We start from the raw sequence: 25,723 nt of genomic DNA, 5'->3' as shown, positions 1-25,723 counted from the left end.
GTCTCCCTGGACCCTTCTCCAGGCTGAACAACCCCAACGCTCTCAGCCTGGCTTCAAAAGCAGAGGGCTTCCCGCCACCGCCTCATTGCTGCGGCCCCCTCTGGCCCCGCCCCAACAATCAGGTCCCTGTCCCTGTGCTGAGGGCACCGGAGCTCCACCCGACACTGCAGCTGGGGTCTCAGCAGAGCAGAGGGGCAGAGTGCCCTCCCTCCACCTGCTGCCCACGCTGCTGGGGATGCAGGACAATTGTGTCCTGCCCCGCGTTAACGTCCGCTGCAGCTCCGCACAGAGAACCTTGCTCTCCCGCGCTGTCGGCCACGCCGGGCCCTGTCGGGGGAACTACGGCTCCCGGCGTGCCGCGCGGCGCAGCGCGGGTCGGGGGAGGGCGGCCGCAGCGCTGGCCGAGGGCATCTCGCCGGGCGCGGGCACCAGCCCGCCTCGACAGCCGCCCGCGCGGGCGCTGCACAGGAGGTAGGAGCCGGTTCCCCTCTGCCCCCTCGCTGCGCCGCGGCCTGCGCCCCCGCTGAGGCTGCGCCCCCGCTGAGGCTGCGCGGCCTGGCCCTGCCTCGCCGCGGGGGTGCCCGGCCTCTGACGTGGCGCCCCTCTTCTTTGGCAGGACCTCCGGTGGCGGCCGGCAGAGCGGCACCGTGGGCTTCAAGTCTCCGGTTAGTGCCTGCTTAGGCTAGTGGGAAAGTGGGCCCTGCTCGGTGGCTCCACGCGAGAGTGGGACTGGGGCCTGCCCCGGCGACGGTGGTGCCGTACCCGCCGCCAGGCGCTCGCCCGATTGCTGCGGCTCGGCCGGGCACGGTGGGAGCTGCCTACTTCGTGGAGGATGAAGCTGCTCCTTGCCCGAGTCCCTGCCGGCCCCGCGGTTTAACCCCGCGTCATAGCAGCGGTCCCTCTTAAGAGCCTAGTTGTGACTTTTATTTTATCTTTGCACTGTAAGTCTACAGCATGCTGTAGAGCAGATAGGGAAAAGGCTAATGTTATATGAACTGATAAATATTTCACCTGAATTTCCTCACCAACCTGTCCAAGAGTTGGATAGTTGGTTTTTTTGGAGGGGAGGTGAGTGGTGGTGGTGGTGTTACTTTGCCTTTTTTCCTCCTTTTTTTATCCGGTGACACACAGCATGTTCTGATAAGTACTCTACAGCATTGTAGCTTCTCATCCAGAGCTGAGTTAATGTTAATTATATTCTGTGCTCAACAGATCCCATCTCCAAGGTCCTGCCAACCTAATGGAGCCAGTGAAGAAGCCCTGCGATGTGAAATTGAAGAGCTGAAACAAAAAGACCTCGCTCTAGATCAGGAAATTACACAATTACTGTCCGAGTAGGTCCTTGGCAAGCTCAGTGTTCATTGTGACACCTCAATGATTTTTTCAGTTTCAGAACAAAATACAATCCAGGAGTTAGAGCTAAAAGCTGAACTCTTGTAAAGCCATCTTTAAGATGGTGTTATACAGTGTGGATTACAGGGTGGGTTTGAGTCATGAGACCTGTTAAGGGGGAGTTCTTTCCAAATCTGGTAAAGCAAACCAAGTTTTACTAGGAGCTTGGTTAAGAGGATTTAAACTTCAGCCCAGGTGTTGCAGAGGTAATTGTGTGTAAACCGATTTAACCATCGTGATATTACATCATGCTAGCTGAAGTGCTTGTTTGTGTGAGAATTGACATCATGACCTGTATCACCTGCCAAACGTAGTCCCAGATCAAACTGTCTCCTTTTTTTTCCCATCTTGGTCAATTGTTCTCTTGCGGGTAAGTGGGTTAAACCTTTATGTTCAAGAAATGGGTGTTTTCCAGGCAGCCCAGTGGCCTGTAGAATACTTTGGTGTGATGAGTGCCAGTTGTAAGGTAGTACAACTAATGACACCCTCTGACAGCTGCTGCTTACCAACTTCTGTGAGGTAAAATTGCTGCTTGATTTTTTGAACAGAGAAAATTCCTGTGGGTTATTTGTTGCAAAGCAGTGATGTTTTTTAAGGTAATGTGTAATGCATAGAAAGGAAATGGTAGAACAACAAAAGTCTGTTCCAAAAACTTCTTGCTTTATCCTCAAGGATCCTGATATTAAGGCCTTCCTAACTGTTTTCCCCTAGCCACAGATTAGAGATGTGTGTAAGGTGAATTTACTGCAGCCTACTCCTGCCTCTACTTGATTCTGAGAGTTCAGGTACATTGTTGTTGGGGTTTTGGGTTTGGCTGTTCCGTTTTTTTGTAAGTCTTGATGTGGTAAAAAACACTCAAAATGAGGATGTTTATTTGTAGCTTTCATGTTTATGACTTGCAGCAACTGTACTCTCTGCCTTCAGATTCTGCTTTTGACATGCCAGGCCTGGGTGTGTCAAATACCCTTTGCTATGCTAGCTCAGCAGCAGCATCAACCACTCTCTGGGTTTTTTTTGACCTTTTTGGTTTTACTGTTACAGAGGCTACAACCTGGAGGAACTGGAGCAGCGCATCTCTCTGCTCCATGAGTATAATGATATTAAAGATGCTGGACAGATGCTGCTGGGCAAGCTGGGTAAGAAAGGGCAAAGCTGTTAAGAACTCCCTACTCAGTGTTTATATGTAGACAGGAGCTGCTGTCCCATGAAGGCAGAGATCTTTCTAAAACTTCAATTTTAGGCTTTGATCACCCATCCACTCGTACAAGCACAAATGCTTCTGTTATTATTTTCTTGGGATATGTTCTGGTTTCAGCTGGATTTAGAATTGAACATGTGAAATAATTGTCATTTACTTATATTTTTGATCAGTCTTAGTAATTCTTGTTCTTCATTTGCTTAAAAATAAATAAAAATGTTGAGTCAAGTGGGGAGCATAGCTGCAAAACCTTGGACTGGTTTCTTAGCTGTGGGAGGTGCTATAAGCTAGGTAGGGTCTAATGGAAGGACAGCAGGACTTTTCTGACCAACCTGATCTGTGGCTAACAAAAGCAATTGTGTTTCTTTTCTAGCTGTTATCCGAGGGGTTACTACAAAGGAGCTCTACCCTGAATATGACCTGGAGCTCAGTGACTAGCATTGAGCCTGAGCACTGACACATCCTGCACGATTATGTTTCTGTGTCTTACCAGTTTAGAGCTGGCCTTGGAAGTGTCCATGCAGAATTGCAACAGAGTATGGGTCAACAGCTTCATTTTGAAGTTCAGGAACATGAGAGTTGTTGAATCTATCAGCTGTTTCCTGCTTGTGGGAAAAAGATGTAGAACTTTGGCTAATTTTGCTTGCTGTTTGATCAACAGTATTTATTTTTTATTGGAAAGGTTGTAATTCAGGTTGATGATAAGACTCTTCTCATGGAGTCTTCACTTTACAACATCAGGGGCTATTTGGCTACTGAATGGATAAAGCAAGTGAGGGCACACAAATGCACAATGTAACAGGTGCTCTGAAAGAAAAATACCCTTCAGAAGAAGGGAGGGAAGAAGGCTGAAGTGGTGGTTTGGGGGTTTAGTTCTGGTTTATGATGAAGTCTGGATAAGTTGGGGTGGTCTGCATTTTTGTACTTGACTGCTCTGGCATAGCTAGAGGCTTTTTATCTTTTCTGTAATAAATAGCAAAATGTGAAAGTGTGCAGTCTGAATAAAGCAGCTGTTGCATTTCTCAGTAATTCACTCTCAGAGCCTATAAAGTATTGCAGGAGCCTGAAAACAGCCCTTGGGGAAGCTGTGTGGCTCTGCAGCTGGCATGGTGATGTGCTCCACAGCTGTTCTGGCTGCTTTGTGCAGAGCAGGGAAACCCAAGCCCACTGGAACATTCTAGGGTCCAAGTCTGTGTCTCCTGGAGTGCTTCAGGAGAAGACTGCACTCTGCCATTGAGGAGTTCCTGCACTTTAATGACTCATCTGGAGGATGAGATATGATGGCCTTTGTGCAAACCCAGAAGAGGAAGAGAACAAATCTGCTTTCTACAAATAAAGCTCTGAAGTTGCTAGCTAAGTGTATAGCTGGAAGAATCCTGAGTGCAATAAAGGCAAGCGTAACTTCACAGATATTTAAATTTAGAAAGTGTATTTCTGTCATGGCAGACTCAGCTCTAATGAGCTTACAGAAAAAATGGTATTAGAGCTTACAGAGCTTCACTGGAGGGCAGTGCATGCTGTTCCTGTGGAGGTGCTGCAGAGCAGGACACCAAAGACCCCTGAACATCCTTGGGTCCTCTGGGGACAGGAAAACGGCTGTGTGCCTTTTTTAATGAGTCAGTGCTCTCATGAACAAGTACTGAGCCAAGAGCCAGCCTCTTTCCCTCTAGGTTACCTTCAGTTTTACTTCTTATGTATCTTCTACATCAATCCCTATTGCAAGCCACTTTCCTTGTCACAGATGCCTACTCTAGATGCAACGACTCCCTTGCATTGCTTTGTAGAGGCTGTTTTCTCTAGCACATCCCTCTGATTTTGAGCTCTTACGTAACTTAAGGCAGGGCCCATGGCAATCAAATACTCTAGTATAACAGAGGGAAAATAAAATCCATATAGTAGCTAAGTTATGCTGCCAGGAACAAACAAATCAGTATGATCAAGCGAATACAGCTCTCTAAGACACCATCTGGTTCCCGCTGCTGAACAATTTGGGGATGGGTTTTTGTACCCCTAGCAACCTAATGTTCCTGAAGTCAACAGGAATTTTGGTACAGCTAACTCTTGTTAATGAACTGTTTGCCATGCTTAAAAAAGAAAAATATACAGCCTGCCACTGGAAAAAAAATGCCTCTGATTAAAGTAATCTCAAACAGTGGCAGTGACTACGACTGACCTTCCTCGTGCTGCCCACCATGCTGCCGTGCTGGTGTCCTGCAAACTGCCTATGGAGGCTCCTTCACAGCGCAAGCTCAGCTCTCTGCAGCCTGGGCCTTCTCCACATCTACCTCGTGAAGATGCCTATCAGCCTGAAGGCCCAGTGTTCTCTCTAACTCTGTTTTCACTTTAAGTTGACAGTCCAAAATTGCATTCTGTATATTTTGCAGATTCCAGTGGGTTCTCAGCAGAGCATCATCCAGTGTGAAAACACCATCACGTATTCTTCTCACTTGTGTGCACACAGCAGATGATTTCAGCTCCAGACCAATCTCATGAACTACTTTTCGGAGGTACTGTTGAGTCTCATGCAAGCAATGAATTTCTAGAAGGACAGAGAGATTCCTTCAGAAGAAGGAAAGTGTTGACACGATCCAGACATCACTCAGAGTTACGCTGAAAGCACTGGTTTGGTGTTCTGGAATACTGCAGGGTGTCCTTAGCCCCTACAGGAGAGCAATGCAGACATGTAGGGACTGCACAGCGGGTAAGAAAAGGTACTTTCTTAATAAATAATTTGTGAGGAGGGTGGCTGCAGGAAAGCAAACCCTGTTTTTAAAAACCAACAAAACAAACCCAAAAGCCCTGCTGAATTGCATTGCACTGAAACCTTGGGATAAGGACAAATTTTAAGTATTCGCTACGCAAATTGTCTCGCTTCACTCTAAGATCCAAACTGGCACGGAAAAGCCTATCAGCTAGGTGCACAGCTGGTTTGATTTATAAAGCAGCTCTGGTTTTGTGAGGGTTCTGACAAAAAAAAAAAAAGCCTTTCCACTGCAGTAAAGAGTTCACCCAAGGTGGTGCTTTGGTGCCCCTGGACACTACAAAGTGTTCAATGTTCTGCAGAGATGGCCAATTACATGTTGATACACAGTTCCCACCAAAGTGTTTTGCATGAAACCACGAGTAGGAAACTGAAGTTCACTGACTTCTTGTTCAGACTTCCCCAGTTCATTTTGTACTGGTCCTACCTAGCTGGAACTCTGGAAGCGCAAGCTGCAGGCAGCGGATCGCTGTGATTATTGGAGGGCTTCTTCCCATGGGGCGAATCAGCCCTCTGACAGCCAGCTCATATGCCTCTTGTGTTTTCATATCAATGCCGGAATGCCTGGAACATTGGAAAGGGAGCAGACACTTAGCACTTCTCTTCAATGGGATTCAAAACATCTCCACCCCCAACAAAGCAGAGCTGCAATTTTTATCCGTAGAACTGCCTATGTGTTAAGCCTTTGCATAAGTTTTAATGCTGAATGTGTACTTTCAGTAGAGGAGCACGGTTTAGGAAGGAGATACTTAGTCACGTCCACAGGATGGTTTTGTAGGCACTAATGTAACTAATAAGTCCTAAAATACCTGGAGGTTTCAGGACAGGAGGACACTTCACTGCAACTTCTCACCAGAGCACAGAGCACTCAGAGTAACTTCTCTCTGTACCTGTCTGGCACTCCAACCTTTAAAGACTTTGATTATGGCAAACAATCTCATTCGTTTTTAAGACCAGCAAATGGCAGTTGGATCAGGTCGGCCGCATCTGTCCCATCTGACCACTTACATCAGCAGGGCCTTATGATTTGTTCCTTGAATGACAGCAAGAATCCGTTCCAGCTTTTCCCTTGTGATATGATCTGCAATTATAGAGATAGAAACAAAGACTTCATCATCCATCCAGAAACCGGATCGAGACTGAAATATGCCATTGGGGTATTACTGCCCCTTTGGCAGGCTGATGAGAACTGCTGAAGTGGCTTCAGCCAAGTCACTTCTGGCTGTAATGTTAATGCACAGAGCAGCACCATGCAGAACTACAAAGGGAAGAATTACCCTTCATGATTGATTTCAAGATGTTGGCTCCAGGTTCTCATACCAGATGTTTGAAGAGTTTCTTTCAATGCTTTCTAACTGCTATCTATACCCATGCTTTGTGCAGAGAGCTGGATCCAATAGCAACCACTGTGATCAAGATTGCTACTGGTTTTGTACGTGTTGTGGTTGCATTTAGAACAGATGAGCTAACACATCAGGACTGCACGTGGGCCATGTGTAACAACAACGACTGGAATGCAGGAGATGTGCCTTTCATCGGGGCTGCTGTGCTGTTTGTTTGGTGTTTCCTCCTGGGTTTTTTAAAAAACATGTGAATTCGGTTTCTTACCAAACGTTGTCTTCTCTACTAGCTTCCCTGTGTCTGAGAAGTCATCAGTAGCTTTACCAAACAGCCCACCAACAGTGTAAACCTTGAAGAAGGACAGAGTGCAATTTATCACAGATAGCCCAAGCAATCCAAGTAGTTCTGCCTTGCAGCTGCTAGAAAGTGCCGGCTGTGACCGGCAGCATCCTCTGCTCATATGGCCACATCTGGATGCTCACATGAAATTATGGACCCTTAAAAGCTATCACAAGCATTGGCAGGTTTGAGACTCAAAAGCAGAATCACCATCACAAGGGCAGATGGGCAGGAATCAAGTGTGCAGTTGCACTCACATACTCTGAGGTGGTTCAGAGCTGACACCTACCTTGGTCAGGTGGCAGTTGTGCAGGTCAGTGAGGAGCTTGTTCCCATGGCCTATGCCAAGTACTGAAACACAGAAAGGGGAAGCAGTTATTCAGCCACGCAGAAAGTTCCTGACTGTGGGAACCCAAGGGAGCAGCTAATGGGATCTCTGGCTGGCCTTCATGTCTCTGTAGGAGCCCTGGACGCTGGGAAGTGATGAGACATTTTCTTGCACCTCGAATTGTGTGAGAGAGGATGGGAGCAAAGAGAACAGAATGCTGTATCTTTGAAGTGGATGGGAAAAGCAATTGGGAAAAAGCCACCTGTTAAAAATAGGATAAAACAGTGAGCTTCAGCGGGGTGGGCTGTGGGAAAGGGAAGTGTAGCATGGATGAACTCCTCAATAAACAACCACTGGCTCAGCAGGTTAGGGCCATTTTGGCCCAGCTGTGGTCATGGTCACCTCCTTGCAGCCTGCTCTGTCATCTGTATCCCAGCTCAGCATGGTGGGATCAGCCAGATGAGGACCACTGCATTTCTCACAGTTCTCATGAAGAACTCCGCACCTGACAGGCACTGACACAGTGCTGCAGGCGTACACTAGGGGCTGTGTCTCTTTGGAAGCCTTGTATGAGCAGTGACCTCCATCCCTGGAGGTTTTAAAGGCCAGGCTGGACGTGGCTCTGGGCAACGTGATCTAGTGTGAAGTGTCCCTGCCCACGGCAGGGGAGTTGGAATTTGATGATCTTTGAGGTCCCTTCCAACCCTAACAATTCTATGATTATCAAAACTGTAAGGCTGTAAGTGGAGTTCTTTGGTTTCCCTGCAACTTTCCACCTGGGTACTTCAGAGCAAGCGCTTAGCAATGCCAGCCACGGTAAGGCCAAGTCAAGCGGTGGAGTGGAAACAGGGAGCTATGTGACAGCCACCTTCCAGCAGCAAGACTTTGATATCTCACAGCAAAGCTCCGTGTGCTGGGGTAGGGGTTGTCAGCAGCAGGGTTTAAGCTGCGTCGTTTCTACGGGTCGTGAGACGCGGCCGGTGGTGCTGCGCCGCCACTGAACCTTCATCGCTTCTTCCCCGTACGGAAACCTCCCCCATCGCAGCCGGCATGGCGCGGTGCCGCCGCAGGACAAGACCCACCGAAGACTCCCGAGGCCTTCACGTCCAGCCGGTGACCCGCGCCGATCTTCAGCCGCCTGAACTGCTGGCCTCGGACTGCAACGGAGACAAGAGTCGGGGCCGGTCCGCAGCGCCTGCCCGGGCCTCCCACCGTAAAGACCTCCCAACCTCGCACCACTCCGGCGCTCCCACCGCCCACCCCGGGCACGACAAGGCCCCACGGCGGCTCTTACCGAGGGGATGATCGGCCAGCACCGGCACTCTCACCGCTACCAGCCTCGTAGTCTCGCCGTCATCGTGGGCCGGAGCCGGCAGGAAGCGGACGTGCTGCCGTGGGGCACGGCCCGGTGCCGCGTTCAGCTCTGCAAGAGAACCGGGGGGGAGGTCAGGGGCGGCCGGCAGCTCCCCCCGGATATGGGCTTTGGTGGGGGTCCCATCGCCGGCCCCCGCGCCGCTCACCGCGCAGCAGCCGCGTCTCCACCGCCTCACGGACGCGGACCCACGCCACCCCCGCCGGCTTGTACACCGCGAAGAGCCCAGCCGGTACCGCCGCCATGCCACCCTGCGCGCCCCGCCCCGCCGGGCGCTTCCGGGGCAGGCGGGAGAGGGGACGATGCTTATGCGGCGGGCGGCGGTGCAGGCGGGGGTTTTGCTGCTGCGAGCGGATCCTGGTTCCTCAGGCAAGTGCCTTTCCCCGCTTCGTCGAACCGTAGCCCGGTCGTCTCGCTCCCCGGCAGGGCAGCTCTGAGGGCATCCGGGAGGTGTCCGCCCCGTTCCCGTGCCCCGCGGGCGCTGGGCCGCTCCCTCATCTCCTCTTTCCTGCAGGCAGAGCCTCTCTGAGCCGCACCGAGCTGAGGGCCCGCGATGGACGCAGCGGGGAGGAAGAGGAGATGTCCTTCCAACTGTACCCCGGGCACATCCCCACCAGCCCGCTGCAGAAGGCGCTGCTGGCCGCCGGCTCGGCAGTCATGGCTCTTTATGACCCCTATAGACACGGTAAGTCGATCCGGGAGGAGCTCTTTCCACCCACAGTCCTTACTAACGGGCAGCAAATGCTGCTCCGTGCCCCCTTAAAGTTTCTCAAAGGAGTTTATTTCGTTTAGCAATGGGGCAAGTGTAGGGCTGAGATCTAATCTAGCCCAGGGCAGGAGGCTGTGGTGGAGCCGGGGTGAGGCAACTCCTTCCCCCGCCCCCCAGTGACCTGCTGCCCCCTTGTGGTGCCGTCTCACCCCCGTTCAGTGTCTCCCGCCTCATCCCTGCTCCTGCATCCCTGCCGGCATGTGACACGGGGCAGAGCAGCCTCGAGGCTGAAGATCCGTGGTTTGTGAGGCTACTTGCTTTGCCACCGGCATCCTGCCTGGAGTTTGGTGCCTCATTTTCGCACCTGCCAACTGAGGACATCTGGGAGTTGTGCAAACCACTTTTGTGTCGCTCTCTGGTCTCTTTCAGACATGGTGGCAGTCCTTGGGGAGACCACAGGCTGCCTTGCCCTGCCCAGCCTGCGAGACAAGATGAAACACCACCCAGAAGGCTACCGCATCCTCCAGTGCGTCCCTCCACATCCCTGTTCTCCCTTCCCACATGTTTTGTGGTGGAGAGGGGAACAATGAGGCCAAGCACATTTTTTGGGCCCCATTAGGGGAGAGCCCTGCATCCCCAAGATTCAAAGCAGCATAGATGTTTTGTTAACTCTATCCCTTCAGGCTGTTTATTTCACTTTAATGACTGCAAGAGTGGTGAGCAAGTCTAAGGGGCAAGAGCACAGCAGCTGTTGGACCCAGCCCTATTTCAAGTGCTGGGCCTGACAGGTGCCAGTGCAAGGGGATGCAGCAGGAGGTGCAGGGGAGATAGCCATGGACGTGAGTTGTCACTGCTCAGCACGTTTGTGGATTTCTCACCTGTACCTGTTGCTTTGGCCACTTTGTCTCTGCTGGTCTGCTTCTTCCTTAGGCACCTTTGTATCTTTTTTCACAGTGCCCACAGCATCTTTCCAAGCTGTGAAATGAGGACACTTGTCTTCCTCATTAAGACTTGATCACCTTTGCTTCCATGTCTACAAGGTTGAGGGCCAGGAGGGACTTTGTGAGTCTCTTATAAACCAAGATACTACTGCCCATTTACTTTGCCTACTTCCTGTTCCTTGTTACATGTCATACCTGATGCTTGTGTATCATTTCAGTTGTACCACATAGGGGCTGGGGAAAAGCTGCCTTTTGCCATATGTTTGTGAAGAGCAGCCTAATCCTGGCTCTGGATGCTGACTCAGCAAAGCACCAGGATGGGAGCAAGAGCCAGAGGAGCTGCCCAGGGAGAGGGAACAGCAAAGGCACAGAGGGATGGTGGCATTGCAGGGATTTGCAGTCACTAAGTTTGTGCAGACAAGTCTTGGAAAAAAAACCCAACCAAGCTGATTAGATCCTCTGACACCAAAGACACAAAGAAATGTCTGCAGCCAGGGTGGGTCTGGTGGTAGTCATGCTTATCTCCCTGGCACTTAGCTCTAGGAGTTGAGTAACTCCTCCTGGATCCACTACAGGGCTTTTATCACAGAAAGAATTTGTCCTGTGAGTGGAAATCAAAGGACTTTTGTTTAGTTCCAGAGCTGTGGGGCACAGTTTGCCAACAACCTGGAGAGGAGGCCTTTCTGTGCATGGCTGCCATGTGGCTGATGGTGAAATTCTGAACGGGAGAGAAATTAAACCTTGTTACAGAACAAATTCCCTCCCCTTCTAAAGGTTGTTCCTTTGAAGCTCTGGCTGCTTTGCAGGGATGCTAAAGAGCTCTGCTGCCCCAGGGCTCACTGTTGCTGGGGGCTGTGCCTCATTGGCAGCCTGCACCACAGCAGTATTTCTGTGCAAAGAACACCAGCGTGTTTCCAACCAGAGAGTTTACAGGAGCACAAGACAGGAGCTCTTCTGTTGCCAAGGCTTTGAGTGGATCCTTTAAGCCATTTGTGTCCCACCCTCAGCAACAGATATACAGATTGTGCTAGCCCTGCAGCAAGCAGTTGGGATCAAAGCAAGGAAAATACCCAGGAAAGGCAGAGGCAGGGGATGGAGATATCCAAGGGCTCTTTTCTCCAGGACTGCCCACTGTGGATTTCAGTGGGAGACTCCCTGAGCTGTGTTTTGCTTTCAGGGAACGGCCTCGCATCCGTCTCTCTACCCTGGACATGGCCAGGCTGCAGGGACTGCCGGACGGCTCCCTGGGACGAGAGTACGTCCGATTTTTGGAGCACAATGTGAGTGTGAGCTTCTGTAGGGTGCAGATGGCTGCAGCCGAGCCCTGTCCTGGAAGCATGAATCTGCTGAAGAGGGAAAATGGAGCCATGTGGAAATGTGGGCATCCTTCAGGAATGAGAGAGAGTCTAGGGGATAGGATGAGATGGTGGGCATTGGATTATGCTGGATTTGTCACCAGTGCTGTGCAGTCCTTGCGTTTTGTTTGTGTGAATGACACTGACCCCCATCACTGGCAGCTGGGAACTGTACTTAGAAAGGGGACCACGTATTGCTGCACATCAGAGAATGAGGCCAGAAACTTGGTTCAGAAGGGACCAAATTGGATCTGTTTGGATTTGCAGAAGGTTTCTCCGGACACCCGGATACCGCCTAAGTTTGTTGACGATGAAGAGCTGGCGTATGTGATCCAGCGATACCGCGAAGTCCACGACTTGATGCATACCCTGCTGGGCATGCCAACCAATATGCTAGGTGAGCAGTAGTGGGCTCAGAGGGTTGTGCTGCCTGACCCTTTTGATGGTGCTTGTCTGCCTCTCCCAGGAATGGAGCAGGCTGGGCTGGTCAGACTCTGATCCTCAGCCCAAGCTGTTGTGTGAGGAGGTTTGCATCATCACCGTCCTGCGTCTTTGGCTCTGTGGTGATCCAGAGGCCATGGGATGTCACCTTCCCCTATTTGGGAAATGCTTAGCTCAAGCCCTGGGCATAGGCAGCTGCTGGGCAGACAGGTGGGTGTTTGCTGCCTGGAAGTGAGGGTGGTACAGTGGGAGAGGTGTTTTGCAAGCTCTGAGCAAAGGCAGAAGTGGGGGATTCCTGAGTTGCTTCTTACACTTGCATCTGCCTGTGTCCTTTGTCCTCGTTTTGTGTCTGACTCAATAGCAAGTCACAAGTCAAGTCTTGCTGGGGAGCCTGCAGGAACCAGCCTGTCAGGTCTCCTACCTGGGCTTGGCTGAGCCTTGGCAGCATATGTCAAAGGTCTGTCCTGTGCTGAGAAATGGGGAGAGCTGCACCGGGGGTCACGCTTTCGCAGTTACGTTACTAAAGGTCTGCAGCAAACCAGCCTGCCTGGGACACACTTCCCAAGCTCACAGGGTATTGACTGTGGGGTGCTGCTCCCCCAGGGCCCCCAGGCTCATCCCTCCTGGGAGGGTGGTGCATGAAAAGGCTCATCCTGGCACAGGATAAGACCACTGCCCGACTTGGGAAGCATTCTCAAGTCCTGCTATGTTGGATGTGAGTCCATGTGTAGCCGTCCTCAGGAAGGGGCAGGTGATGCAGCTGGCATTGCAGGACTGCATAGCCAGGGCTGGCTCTCAGCTCAGGCACACTGCCAACTCACAGGCTTCTTTCTCCTTCCCAGGTGAGGTTGTGGTGAAGTGGTTTGAAGCTGTCCAGACAGGGCTACCCATGTGTGTCCTGGGAGCAGCATTTGGCCCTGTCCGTCTCAGTGCACGGTGAGAAGGGAGTCTCCGCTTGGGGACGCACCAGCCTGGGTGATGCTTTCTGATGTCCTTTGGGGATGAAGAGGGGACACCACTCATCTGCAGGTGGTAGTCAGTCAGGGATTCCCTGTGTGAACCTGCTTCTCTGTCCTCGTGGCCTAGGGAAGTGGTGACAGCAGGAAGCACAGCTTTGCTTGGTCACTGAAGCAGAACTTGATGTTCCATCTGCTTTCAGTACAGAATGTCCTTGTGCCAGGCAGGAGAATCACTGTCTAGGTCTGGCTGCCCTTGTCTGGGCATGTGTTGAGGGCCAACAGGACCCTCACCATGCTGGTGGCTGTTCTCTGGTGCAGCACATCTGTTTTGGTGGCCCAGTACAGTTTGGCAAGTACAGAACCTGAGGTCTCATCTTCAGTTTGCTACCAACTAATCTTCCCTGCCCACTGTCTTCTTCTGTGCCTTTGTTTCCCCTGTTGAGGGGATGCTAGAAGGGTGGAGGGATGCATAGAGCACAAAGGTTTGGCATCTGCCTGCCATGGACATTTGGAGAAGGAAATCAAAAACAGAACATGGAAATAAAAAATCACCTCCTGTATTTGTTCCAGAAAGCTGCAGGTCCTGGCCACCCAACTTGTTCCCTGGGCAATTCAGAATGGGCGCAATGCCAGCTGCATCCTGAATGTCTACTATGAGCAGCGCTGGGAACAGCCAGTGAAGTCCCTGCGGGAGGAGATCGGCATCTTGCCTCCCCCAGACGTTCGAGTGTGAGAGCTCAAACATAGGGAGGGGACAGGGGATCCCTCTTGGCAGACAGCAGCTGTCCCCTGGCACACGTCATCTCCTCCTGCCTGGCAGTGCAGCATTGTTCAGCTACCAGCTGCCACAGACCCGAGGACTGAGTGTTCTTCTGCCATGAGCTGACACCTTCTTGGTGGTAGAGGCTAAGTGGCACCTCCCTGTGCCATGACAAAACTTGACCAGTTTTGCTGCTTCTAATTCAGTAGAAGGATGACAAGTCTCAGTGTGCCTTTGCCAGCCAGGTCTATCTGCTTAGTTCCCCCTGACAGCAGGGCTTCCACACTGATGCTCTGAAATGTTGGGATGGGGAGAGAGCAGAGTTGGTTTACAACTCACAGTGGCAAACTTCTGCAGTTCTAGGGCTGTGTAGGTAAATTCCCCCCCCCAAGCCTCCCCAGTAAGATCAAGAATTAAAGCCTGGAGGCTGCCCTGGACTGGAGCTAAACACATGTTTTACAGAGCAGCCCAGGAGAAGGTTCAGTGTGTGCAGCAGTGAAATCCCATCTTGTACTGGTGCCTGACTGATCTTGTGGTGGATGTGCCTCACACCTTTGAGACCAGGTAGTGTGCAATTGCATGCTCGTGGAAGCAGGCAGGGAAAATCCTTTGGGTATTATCCCTGCTGGACTGGCTGTTTGAGAACTATTCCCAGTCTGCTGTCTCTCCCTGTAGTCCCTCCCCATGAAAACTGCTCAAATCTGTATGATTGTGTTGGATTTTCAGTAAGAACTGTCCCCTCCTTGGGCAGCAAAGCTACCGAATCAGGAATAAGGGGCTGAATCCTGTGAACACAGGAAGGGTGTCTGCTTGCACTGTGTCTTGGAGCTAATTGCTGTCTTGAGTTAATTACATAAGGCTCTGGACTGCCAGTAGCTGCCAAATGCAAGGACAGAGAGCCATAGGTTCTGTGCATGTGGGTTGACTGTTGAAATTCCTTCTTGTTTATTAAAAGTGGAGCTCATGGCTTGTTACCTTTCTCATTGAGCCCCATCTCCCCTTCCAAGTGGGATATGAAACTTTACCCTTACTTTTAAGAGCAGACGGAAGGACAGGATTGCTTCCTGCACCCTCCCCCTCCTCATTTTCAGCTTTCCCCTCCATCCCCCCTGCAACCTACCAAACTCCAGGTTTCTCTCCCAAACGGAGCTTGTGTATGTCTGTGGCCTCTGGAGTTATTTCAGTCAGATAATAAATGGTACCATATAAACAGTAAAATGCAGAGAGTGGCGCTTTGTCCTATTTGCACTGTTTGAGATGAAAGAAGTGTTTGGTCCAAAAATGTGCTTTTCTGCATTGGAATCGCGTTGGAGCTTTGGGATACTTAAACTGAAGTGAAGCAAAGATTCACTGCTTCCAGAAGCAGCGAGCAGCAGTCGAGAAAATGCAGGAAAGGATGGTTGCGAAAGAGGATTCCCTTGCCCTTTGGGTTATTTAGCGTGGCTGTGCAGTAGTCGGGCTGCTGCTGACGGTTGTGCTGCTTTGGCGCAGCTGAGCGTTGCTCGTGGGCTGGTGCCAGCGCAGCAGGAGCGGCAGGTGGTGCAACTGCATCTGCTCAGCAGATCATCCAAGGGCCAGCGCGGGCCCTGCTCGCTGCAGCCGCCGCTTGCCTGCAAAGAGGAAGCGGCAGAGGCAGAGAGCGCGGATGATTGTGGCAGGTACAAAGCACGCGAAAATGATTCTAGGAGAGGGGACGTACTCGCTGTGGACAAGAGGCAGCTCCACCGCTGCCACCAGCAGTGGTGCCGTGCGGCTGTTTTGCTGCTGTGACAGCAGCAGCTATAGAACGTCCTGCGGCTCTGCAGGGCTCAGTGCGCACTAATCTTGGTGCCCGGGAGGCGCCGTGCCCCGCAGCTCTCTCCGCTCGTGAGGAACTCGGGCCGTCCCCAGCCCCACTCCCAAAACGGGACTCGCCCCTGATCAGCACTAAGGATCAACGCCGCCTTGCACCGCGGCAGCCCCGGCTTCCCCGTCGCGTTGCGGAGCCCTGGCAGCGATCACCGCCCCATGGCGGCCAACAAAAGGCGACTCTGGTGGGACTCGAACCCACAACCTTTGAATGACTCCCGTCACACACGCTAGAAGTCCAATGCGCTATCCATTGCGCCACAGAGCCCTTGCTGTGGCCCGCCGCCCTCACCACCTCTTCCCGTCACGCCGCCCCGCCCCGAGCTCCGCCGTTTGCGGCTGGGGCTGCATCCGCGGCCATGGGGCTGGGCCGGTGGCGCCGGGCGGGACTACAGCTCCCGGCGGGCCGCGCTGCGTGCCCCGCCCCGTGCCGCAGCGGCGGGCGGCACCCGCTCCCTGACCCGCTCTGCGACCCGCTCCCTGACCCGCTTCCTGTACCGGTGGGCGCGCCGCAGCGGATGCTCCGGAGTCCGGTAAGAACGTGGCACCATTCTCCCCCTCCGTGGCCTCCCAGCGCTGGCTTGCCCCGCCGCGGGCGGCTGGGTGGGCCTACCGCGGCCCACGCTCTCCTCATCAGGCGCTGCGGCCTTGCGGACAGTACCGGGGTGCCGTAGCCCCCCATGTCTCTTCATGAGGCACCGCGGGTGGTACCGGGGCCCCTCGGCTTCCTCAGGGGACGCCGCGGCTCTTGTCCCCAGCGGACTGTGAGGCTCCCCCCGCGGATACCGGCTCCTCCTGGGCAGTGCCTGGGCCCGGCTGAGGGAGGAGGATCCCTGCTGCAGCCCAGGCGTGAGCTCCTGGGTCTCCTGATGCTTCTGCCCTTTCAGAGGGGACTGGGGCTGTGCCGCTTGCCCTTCCTGCTGGGGATAAACCCACCGGGCCCGGGGAATAATGGAGAGGGCAAAACGTTCTTTCCTGGGGTCAGCAGGAATATTCTCATCAGCCTACCTAGAGCCGAGCTGAGAGACAAGTGCCTCCCCAGGTCCCCATGCTGGAGATCTCTTGGCCCATGGAGCTAGACTTGGGGATTCTTGGAACCTGGTCACCTCCCTGTTTGTCCCCCTTGCCTAGGCTAGTCCATCTCCCCAGGCTCTGTGCCCCTGGGTGATGGATCCCTGTGGCTTGCCTTCTTGTCTGCTGTCTGTGGAGCTACAGGCAAGTCTTAATTTTCTCCGTGCTGATGCAGCTAGACAAAACCTGAATTCATAACTACAGGTCTGGAGGTTTGTGGTAGCAATGCGCTGGTTACCTGTCAGTAATGTCTCCCTGGTTATCTCATGGTAATGCACCAGGCAGAGATGTGAGCAGAGGATAACAGGGGCCTGTCTGGGCCTGTCCGGCCATCAAATGGGGCATAAAGCAAGCACTTTGCTGCCCACACAGAGTGTGTTTTCTCTACCACCGGCTCTCCATCTCTCTCTGTTGATGTGAACATGTAACTAAGGGTCCAGGTCTTGGCTGAGGCATAATAGTTTGATGGTAATCTAAGAGCTGCTCTGTTTAGCCACAGAGAGAGAGAGACAGGGAAAAATGTAGAGAGTCTTGTCCTGCAAAAAGGCCGAGAGAGTGTATTGTGGGAGCTCAGGCCTGGGAGGTGTTTGGCAGGGAGAGCTCAGAGGCTGCTGGCACAGGGGAGATCTCTGGGCAGGGGCTGCCGATGAGAGGATGTCCCCAGGCCCCCACCCAGGAACGGTATCTTGTGCTCTGGTGCATCTCTGCCAGCTGCTGGTGGCACAGCTTGGAGGTGAGATAGCCTGCACAACATGCTGGTGCATGATGACTGCATGGCACTGCCTTGGCTCCCACCCTGCCAGCATCTCATAGTAAACTCCTCAGACTTGGGGAAGCTGCATAGAGCAGAGAGAAAACCACAAGTGGGGCTCCCAAACCTGCCAGCTTTGCCAAAGCCCACTCAGGACTGTCATCTTCAGAGCAGTGAATCCACCTTCAAGAAGGAAAGAGAAATTACATGAATATTTCCTTCCGCTTTATGCCAGGAAGGACCAATTTTATCTAGAAGCCCTCAAGCTGCAAGGGTCACATTGCTGTCACTTTTCTTTGCCTGCTGCTGTCACCCAAAAAGAGTCTTTGCTAGATTGCTGTCTCTTTTGAGTCTCAGAGCAGCATCTGAGGAGTATTTAGGATGGGGACAGAGGTGCTGTTTGGGAGGGACAAGTGTCGCAGACTTGAGCTACTGTCCATGGGGCATGAAGCAAGAGTCTTGGGTCTTCCTGGCAATGGTGACAGCCCTTGTTCTGCCCGCTTCAGCTTGCCCAGGGCCTGCACCTGCCTCATTTCTGACTCTCTCTGGCAGTGTCTTCAGCAGAGCCAGGCCAGGAAGCTGCCTGCCAACACGAAGGTGTGCAAACATGAGCAGAGCAACATGTTTCATGTTGCTGTCCCAGCTATCTTAACGAGTGTGTGAAGCTGTGCTCTCCCACCAGCCATGCTGTCTGTCCCATTGCCAGGCATACAGGAAAGCTGATGCTGGGGGCCTGGGAGACCAGGCTTATGGGGACAAAGGAGTAGGGAGGCATTTGGAGCTGGGCTTTGCCAGGCTGAGAGTGAGAGGCAGAGCCAGTCTTGCCTGGCATCACACTGGTGCCTGCCAAACACCTGTACTGACTCTTCTGCGATGGCTCTGCTCCCACATCCCTGAAATGACTTCATCCTGCATCTCGTGCTGCTGGGGCAAGGCCATGCCGCTCACTGCTGTGCAGAATGTGGCACCTCAGCTGAAAATAGTCAGGCTCTTGGCTGGCAGCTTAGCTGAAGTCCAAGGTCTGATGAAGTTATATCTGCAGGAGCTCTGGGCCACTGAGTTACATCCTTGCTGCCAGCAGGAGTTATGATTTGGGGGCTTCATCTAGGAAATTGGTGGCTGCTCATGCATTCCCCACCCATGGCTTTGTTATCACCAAGTCCAGTGTTCCAGGATTGATGGCTGTGGTTTCTCTCTGCAGGCCATGATGCTGCGTCTGGCTGCTTTTGCAGTGCTGCTGCTGTTCTTCAGAGTGAGTCTGGAGCTGTCCTGGGTCCAGGCCATCCCTGCTCTCTTCGTCTTCTACCTGGGATCTGGTGGATGGGACTTCTTCCTCATATTCATCAAGACAATACGAAGGGACGTCACGTAGGTGTCCTGGCTGGGATGGCTCAGTCGCCACCCCCTCCCCTGTCCTGCTGCTCTGCCCCAGTGTTCTGTGAACACAGCCCTGGGTTTCTGCTGGCACTCAGCCCGTCTGGAAGATCTCACTCTGTCGTGCCCAGGCAGCTCCAAACTCTTGGGCAAAGTTTTCACGGGAAAGATAGATTTCAGCTGAGCTCAAAAGTCTAATTACTGTCCTTGTACTTCACCCTGTCCATAAAGCTGCTGGCGTGGCACCACGTTATCTGTGCAGGGTCAGTTCGTACTAGGCTGTGCCAGCTCCTGGCAAGGATTTATGGGGAGAGAGCAGTAGCACCTCTTGGAGATAACCTGAGCCTTTGTTAGGGGACATCCCTGTCTGTGGCCTTCAAAAACACATCTCTCCCTGGCCTCTGTTAGATTCTGTCTGCAAGCATCTTTGCAGATGAGATCTGCCTGTGTCTGTGCTACTCAGGGGAGCACCCAGAGCTGCTGCTGGCCTAGAGTAGGGCCTGGAGTAGTACTGGGATATTGCTGAAAGAAATGTTTTCGCAGGGGTCACTGAGCAGCTGTCCTCTTGCTCCCCTCCCTTTGGCAGCACGGGGCTAGTCCTGTTGAAGGTGAAGTGGCAGGTATGGAGGCATGTGAGGGAGAAGAACACAATTGCCAAGATCTTCCAGAAGACGGCGAGCAAGTATCCCGACAAGACAGCGCTGATTTTCCAAGGCACGGGTGAGAGCTGGACCTTCCGGCAGCTGGATGAGTACTCCAACCAGGTGGCCAACTTCTTCTTCAGCCAAGGCTTCCGCTCTGGTGACGTGGTGGCTCTGTTCATGGAGTCCCGCAATCAGTACGTGGGGCTGTGGCTTGGCTTGGCCAAGATTGGAGTGGAGACCGCCCTTGTGAATTCCCACCTGCGAATGGAGGCTTTGCTTCACTGCATCACCATCTCCAGCTCCAAGGCTGTGGTTTTTGGGGTGGAGATGATGGAAGGTGAGGGGCAGATGCCTCAGGGGTGCTCTGGACTTGGGAATGGGGAAGGGGAGAGGGGAATGTCTATGGATTTAGTGCTCTTTTCCTGTCCACTGCATAGCAGGGATCTATAAGAGAGTGGACAATTGAGTTATTCAGGAATTGGATCTGTTATTCTTCATGTGGGCCCCTTTGGCCAGCAGGCAGGATCTGGAGGTGGACAAGATCTGGAGTTCAGTGCTGTCTGGCTCCCAGACAGACCAACCTGACTGTGAAAATCCTGACGTGTGCCTCCTGGGTCCATCCCCTGCATGGAGCCCTGGGCTAGGCCTGCATGGGACAAGCCTCCCCTTGCTCTCTGTGGCTGTTAGTCACATCCCTGCAGCACCTCCGCTTAAGCTTCCCCTGTGTTTCAACCCACATCTCTGAGGCGGATGGTGTCAACAGACCTCTTGGCACCAAAGACGTTTTGGCTGAGGAGAGGTGGAGAACAGGATCTTCTAGTCCTTTAGAAGGCCAGGGCTGTGGCCCCAGCATCTGTTAATCATGGGAACATCTGCCTGGGATGGTTGTCAGCTCTTTGGGGACTGCCAAGCACTGCAAGGGTACTGCTACCTGAGGCAGTGTCTCCCTGAAGCTCTGGGATGGCAGGGTGTCTCTGTCCTGTGTCCATTTTACAGTCTTCCTCTTCCTCTCTTTACTTTCTCAGCAATGCAGGAAGTGCAGCCCTCCCTGGAGAAATCTCTCCGTCTCTTCTGGTCTGGGGAGGAAAGCCCCAAGTCCACTCTTCCTGGTGCAGAACACCTGGACCCCCTGTTGCAGATGGCTCAGCGGCACCAGCCAAGTCCCCCTGACAAGGGCTTTCTTGGTATGTGCTCGGCTCTGGGGGCCGGTTTCTGAGGGTCAGCCGGGTACAACATCTGCTTCAGATGCCGACAGCAGATGGCTGCAGCAGGGCCTCTGGTGTTTGGAATGGGTCTTACTGTGCTGTCTGAAGCCTGGCCCTGTATTCTGCCATCCATTTGTCCAACAGCTCTGATCTGCTTGGGGTGAATCTAGCATGTTCTTGATGCTGTCACAAAGTTTTGGCTCAAGTGGCACAAGGAGAATGTATAAATTTGCTTTGTCCCCCTCTCCTGGTTCAACCAGCTCCTAGATTTGCTATGTGACCTTCTCTCCTCATTGCTCTCCAGATAAACTCTTCTACATCTACACCTCTGGCACAACAGGGCTGCCCAAGGCTGCCATTGTGGTGAACTGTCGGTAAGGCCATGGGCAGAGGCTCGAGAGAGACTGGGGCTGAAGCTCTGCCTGGCCCTAGCAGAGCACCTCTGGCTCTGCTGCTGACCTGCCTCTTCACCCTCTCACCCCAGGTACTTCCGCATGGCCAGCCTGGTGTTCTACGGCTTTGGCATGAGGCCCAGCGATGTGCTCTATGACTGCCTCCCGCTGTACCATGCTGCAGGTAAGGCGCCAGGTACCACACAGAGCCTTGCGTGCCAGGACTGGCTGTTGCCCTCAGCCAAGCCTGAGGCTCAGGCTGGAGGCTAATGTAGCAATGCTCTCTGTGTCAGGGAGGAGGTGGCTGCTCCTGACAGTGACTGAGGCTCTCCACTTTTCCCCTGAGAGCCAAGAATCAACCCAGCTGACTTTTGGAGTGGGGAGCGTGTGGAGGGGGGATTTTCTCAGCTTGTCATCTAGCTTTGGAATAGCTGCTTCTTGTGGAAAGTCAGGGGGAAAAGGAAGCAGCGCTCACCTGAGAGCACTGCTGGGATGCCTAGGTGCAAAACATTGCCGCACATCTCACTGTCATGCATCTCCTCCCTGGTGCTCATGGTCCTGGGATTTTTAGCTATGTGGTGGGTTGAAAATTCCCCCCGACAGCCCAAAACTGCCAAATGCTAGGTGAACACCCATCTGCTGAAAGCCAGCACATGGCCTCCACCTTGCACTGCCAGGCTTTTCCCTGAGCAGGCTGAGCTGGAGGTGTCTGGGGACTGAGGATTCCCCTGGCTGCCTCTCCACAGGGAACATCGTCGGGGTTGGGCAGTGCCTGCTGCGGGGCATGACAGTTGTCATTCGCAAGAAGTTCTCAGCCTCGCACTTTTGGGAGGACTGTGTGAAATACAACTGCACGGTGAGGCCATGAGGCAAGGGGGCAGCTGGGAGTGGGGGGTGGAGCCTGGAGATCTGTGCTGTGCTGAGCAGTGCCGAGCTCCTGGATGAGGGGGAAGCCTGAACCAGTTCTGCCTGTCCATCCCTAATGACCTTCCACAGAGGCGGGGCTGTGTCCTTTCCACCTGGGATGGTAACCACATATCAAGCCCTTCCTGTGCTCCAGCATTAGTCAGGAGGTCTCAGATAGGTTTTACAGCCTGGAGGGATGGGTGTTCCCATGTCCTGAGCTAGCAGGACTCCTGGGTTTTACCACAACTTCTCTAGGGAACTTGGGGCGCATTGTGCCTTTCCTACCTGCCCCAAACAACTCAGAGCCTGCCAGAGCAGTCCTGGTGAGCCCTTCCTTTCCATCCCTGCCAGATCGTGCAGTACATCGGGGAGATCTGCCGCTACCTGCTGAACCAGCCCTGCCAGGAGGCGGAGCGGCAGCACCGGGTGCGCATGGCGCTGGGCAATGGGCTGCGCGCCTCCATCTGGCGCCAGTTCATGGCTCGCTTTGGCATCGCCCAGGTGGCGGAGTTCTACGGAGCCACCGAGTGCAACTGCAGCCTGGGCAACTTTGACAACAACGTAAGGCTCCTCCCTCCACCCCATGTCTCAGAGGCCTGGACAGGCTTGGAAATCCAGATGGGCTGTCTGCTCTTGGTTTCCTGCTCCAAGAGGCTTGGCACGGCTTGCCATCTGCCCTGAGGGGTTTGGCTGTTGTTACGCAGTGCCAAGTTGTGTGGCATGCTAGATGTGCATGGGCAGTAGGCTCCGGGCAGGAGAGATGTTCCTGCTATCCACAGGTCCCAGCACCTTCTGTTCTAGGTTGGGTCATGTGGTTTCAACAGCAGGATCCTACCAGGTGTGTACCCCATTGGCTTGGTGAAGGTGGATGAAGACACCATGGAGCTGATCCGAGGGCCAGATGGTCTCTGTATCAGCTGCAAACCAGGTGAGGGCAATCACCAGGATAGGTCTCCCTCAGCCCTATGTGAATTTTTCCCCAATATTTCAAGATAATTTACCTAGGTTTGAGTCTCTGCTCAGTTAAACCCCACCAACACCATCAGGCACCCTTTCTGCTTGGCTATGGGTGGTTGCTAACCCTCTTCATCGCCTTATTTCTCACTGCAGGGGAGCCAGGGCAGCTGGTTGGCCGCATTGTCAAGAGCAACCCTTTGCAGCACTTTGATGGCTACCTGAATCAGTCAGCCACCAAAAAGAAAATTGCCAGGGATGTGTTTACAAAAGGGGACACTGCCTATCTCACAGGTGAGGCAAGCAGGGCCCTTCTGCCCACTGAGAGCACAGAAGGGTACCTGGCTGGGGACAGGGGCTGTCCCAGGCTAGTGGTACTGCTCTGAGATGCTCCAGGGTTTCCCCTAACCCCTCTGATGCCTGACTTTTTTTGCCTAATCCTGCCTTTCCTGTAGGGGATGTCCTGGTGATGGATAAGTATGGCTACATGTACTTCCGGGACCGCACTGGAGACACGTTCCGCTGGAAGGGGGAGAATGTCTCCACCACAGAAGTGGAGGGCACGCTGAGCCGCATCCTCAACCTGACAGATGTGGTGGTTTATGGGGTGGAGATCCCAGGTAGCTGAGAGGGAAGAGGATGATCAGGGGAGGCAGGAAGGTCGCCGGCACTTGAATGTAAGGGTGTCCTCCGCATCCAGATTGACAAGAGGCTGGACTAAGGCTGCCCATGGGCAAGCTGGGGATGTAACTACTGGGAACCAGAGGGTACCCTCCCTCTCTCAAGGTTTAGTCTGAGTTTGGAAGGACTCTCCTTTCTGAATAGACTGCACGCCTCCTCAGGGAGGAAACGACCATGACCTCAGGGTGTCACTGGTAGCCTTAGCTGCAGGGTAGTGTCACAGCAGGTGATGTGGCTGGACATCAGCACTTGGATGGAAAGTAGGGTCTGTGCCAGAGGCCTTGAGGGTGCTGGGCAGAGAAAGAGGATGCCACAGGGACAATGTGTCTTGAGTGCTGTCATTCTCTGCCTTGTAGGGATTGAAGGGAAGGCAGGAATGGCAGCTATCGCCGACCCGGAGAACTCCTGTGACTTGGGCAGCTTTGCCAGCGAGCTGCGGAAGGCCCTGCCCCTGTACGCCCGTCCTGTCTTCCTGCGCTTCACACAGGAAGTCTCCAAGACAAGTGAGCCAGGGGAGCACACCCACATGGGGCAGGGGAGCTCAGGAGGGAAACCCTGCTTATAGAGACCAACCTGTGGTAGCATCAGGCTGGAGGCTCTCTGCCCCATGGAGCCCCTAGCCTGTTTCTGGGTGGGGGTTGGAGGTGTGAGTACAAGGCTGGGACTGCAGAAGCATGGTGGGGGATGGGAGCATTCATGGCCAGTGACCCCTCATTTCTCTTCTCTTCTGCTCCAGGCACCTACAAGTTCCAAAAGGTGGAGCTGCGGAAGCAGGGCTTTGACCCTGCACTGGTGAAGGACAGGTTGTACTTCCTCGACTCCAGGCAAGGCCACTACCTGCCGCTGGACCAGGCAGCGTTTGACAGGATCCAGTCAGGACAGCAGAAGCTGTAACTGGTGGGGCTACAGCGGGGCACCTCCCCAAACCCTCCTGGTGAGAGTGGTGCAAGGCAGGCGCTGGGGAAGAAAACATTCAAGGAGCACAGCAGAGATTTTATTTGACGAGTTTTGCAGATAACAGTTTGGGTGGAACACAGAGGGGACTGAGGGGAGGGGGTGGTTATATACCAAAGCATGGACTCGTTATGGCTTTATTTTCTCTTTGGTACAGTGGTGGTGGTTCCATGCCACAGGAGGGGCAGTTGAGGAGGAGTGAGGTGCCCCTGCCATTCTACTTTGCTTTTCCTGTCTTTCCTTCCCTTTTCCTGCCTGCAGCAACCATTCCTTGTGGAGGCCATGAAGGGACCAGTGCTGGGCTCATTCCCCCACTCCTCCACGAAGCAACTAGCCCCTCCTTGGCACAGGGCCCCCGCTGGTAGAGGGAAGCCAGGTGCCAGGTGCAACCCCTGCTCCCCACATGGCCCTGCTGGCGTTCTTGCTGTGAATCAGGGGTGCAGGGTGGTGCTGGGCTCAGGAGAGGGACAGCGGTGGGTTTCTGCCGCGCCTTGCTCTCGCTGGGCCGGCACGTTTCACAATCACACGCACATTACATTATATTATATTATTATATATTAGACACGCTGACTTTTTTAATTTCAATCTTAATTTATTGTCTGTACTTTTGAATGTGTCTTGGGTTTGTGCAGTAGGTGGAGGGGTAGCCCAGACCTGTCCTCCCATGGAGAGCTCTTTTCACTTTCAAGGAGACAGGATGCTTATCTGGGACTGATTCTCCTCTTCCAGCCTCGGTGCAGCACTTTTATGTCCTTGCTCCATGCTGAAGGACATCAGCAAACCCCACTGTCTTGTGGACATTCCTCCGGGTCTCTTAGTTCCACCTTTTTTGGATGCAGCCTTGTTTCATGCACCTTCTTCCTTGGAGAAAGCAAGTGGGAGAGTGGCAATGAAGGGCCTGGTTTGCCTTTTGCTTAGACTTACTTGGCACCATGGAGCAGCTCTCAGGGCTTTCCTGCTGTGATGTCTGTGCCCTGAATGCAACAGGCAACTTGCCTAGAGGAGAGAAAGTTTCCTGGAGGTTGGTCTCTGTAAGAGCCTGACTTC

General features: G+C 53.3%; 4 protein-coding genes and 1 non-coding gene across 5 annotated transcripts; 3 read left to right on the top strand and 2 right to left on the bottom strand.

Annotated features, from left to right (window-relative positions):
* The first annotated feature begins 235 nt into the window (after positions 1-235).
* SWI5 (SWI5 homologous recombination repair protein) lies at positions 236-3,508 on the top strand. The gene is made up of 5 exons (XM_054174160.1): positions 236-471; positions 617-665; positions 1,213-1,334; positions 2,434-2,528; positions 2,964-3,508. The coding sequence occupies exons 1-5, from the start codon at positions 236-238 to the stop codon at positions 3,026-3,028; spliced, it is 567 nt and encodes a 188-aa protein (XP_054030135.1). The 3' UTR covers positions 3,029-3,508.
* A 504-nt stretch (positions 3,509-4,012) lies between these two features.
* TRUB2 (TruB pseudouridine synthase family member 2) lies at positions 4,013-8,976 on the bottom strand. The gene is made up of 8 exons (XM_054174582.1): positions 8,880-8,976; positions 8,654-8,782; positions 8,442-8,516; positions 7,321-7,382; positions 6,960-7,041; positions 6,360-6,432; positions 5,779-5,915; positions 4,013-5,129 (listed from the first exon to the last, which is right to left on the bottom strand). Exons 1-8 carry the CDS (start codon positions 8,974-8,976, stop codon positions 4,840-4,842), a joined length of 945 nt encoding a protein of 314 aa, XP_054030557.1. The 3' UTR covers positions 4,013-4,839.
* On the top strand, positions 8,975-15,092 carry COQ4 (coenzyme Q4). The gene is made up of 7 exons (XM_054174159.1): positions 8,975-9,100; positions 9,158-9,416; positions 9,870-9,966; positions 11,559-11,661; positions 12,004-12,133; positions 13,020-13,113; positions 13,707-15,092. The coding sequence occupies exons 1-7, from the start codon at positions 8,975-8,977 to the stop codon at positions 13,867-13,869; spliced, it is 972 nt and encodes a 323-aa protein (XP_054030134.1). The 3' UTR covers positions 13,870-15,092.
* An 829-nt stretch (positions 15,093-15,921) lies between these two features.
* On the bottom strand, positions 15,922-16,012 carry TRNAR-UCU (transfer RNA arginine (anticodon UCU)). The gene is given in 2 exon segments: positions 15,922-15,957; positions 15,976-16,012. It is a non-coding gene; the product is annotated as a tRNA-Arg (tRNA).
* A 197-nt stretch (positions 16,013-16,209) lies between these two features.
* On the top strand, positions 16,210-25,156 carry SLC27A4 (solute carrier family 27 member 4). Its single transcript, XM_054174579.1, has 13 exons — positions 16,210-16,277; positions 18,768-18,934; positions 19,527-19,921; positions 20,610-20,768; positions 21,094-21,163; positions 21,274-21,365; positions 21,928-22,037; positions 22,439-22,648; positions 22,889-23,015; positions 23,198-23,335; positions 23,497-23,661; positions 24,079-24,225; positions 24,459-25,156. Exons 1-13 carry the CDS (start codon positions 16,263-16,265, stop codon positions 24,614-24,616), a joined length of 1,953 nt encoding a protein of 650 aa, XP_054030554.1. The 5' UTR covers positions 16,210-16,262; the 3' UTR covers positions 24,617-25,156.
* The last annotated feature ends 567 nt before the right edge of the window (positions 25,157-25,723 follow it).

This window comes from Dryobates pubescens, chromosome 29, assembly GCF_014839835.1.
Source record: "Dryobates pubescens isolate bDryPub1 chromosome 29, bDryPub1.pri, whole genome shotgun sequence".
NCBI lineage: Eukaryota > Metazoa > Chordata > Aves > Piciformes > Picidae > Dryobates > Dryobates pubescens.
This window is presented reverse-complemented; position numbering and strand designations above follow the sequence as displayed.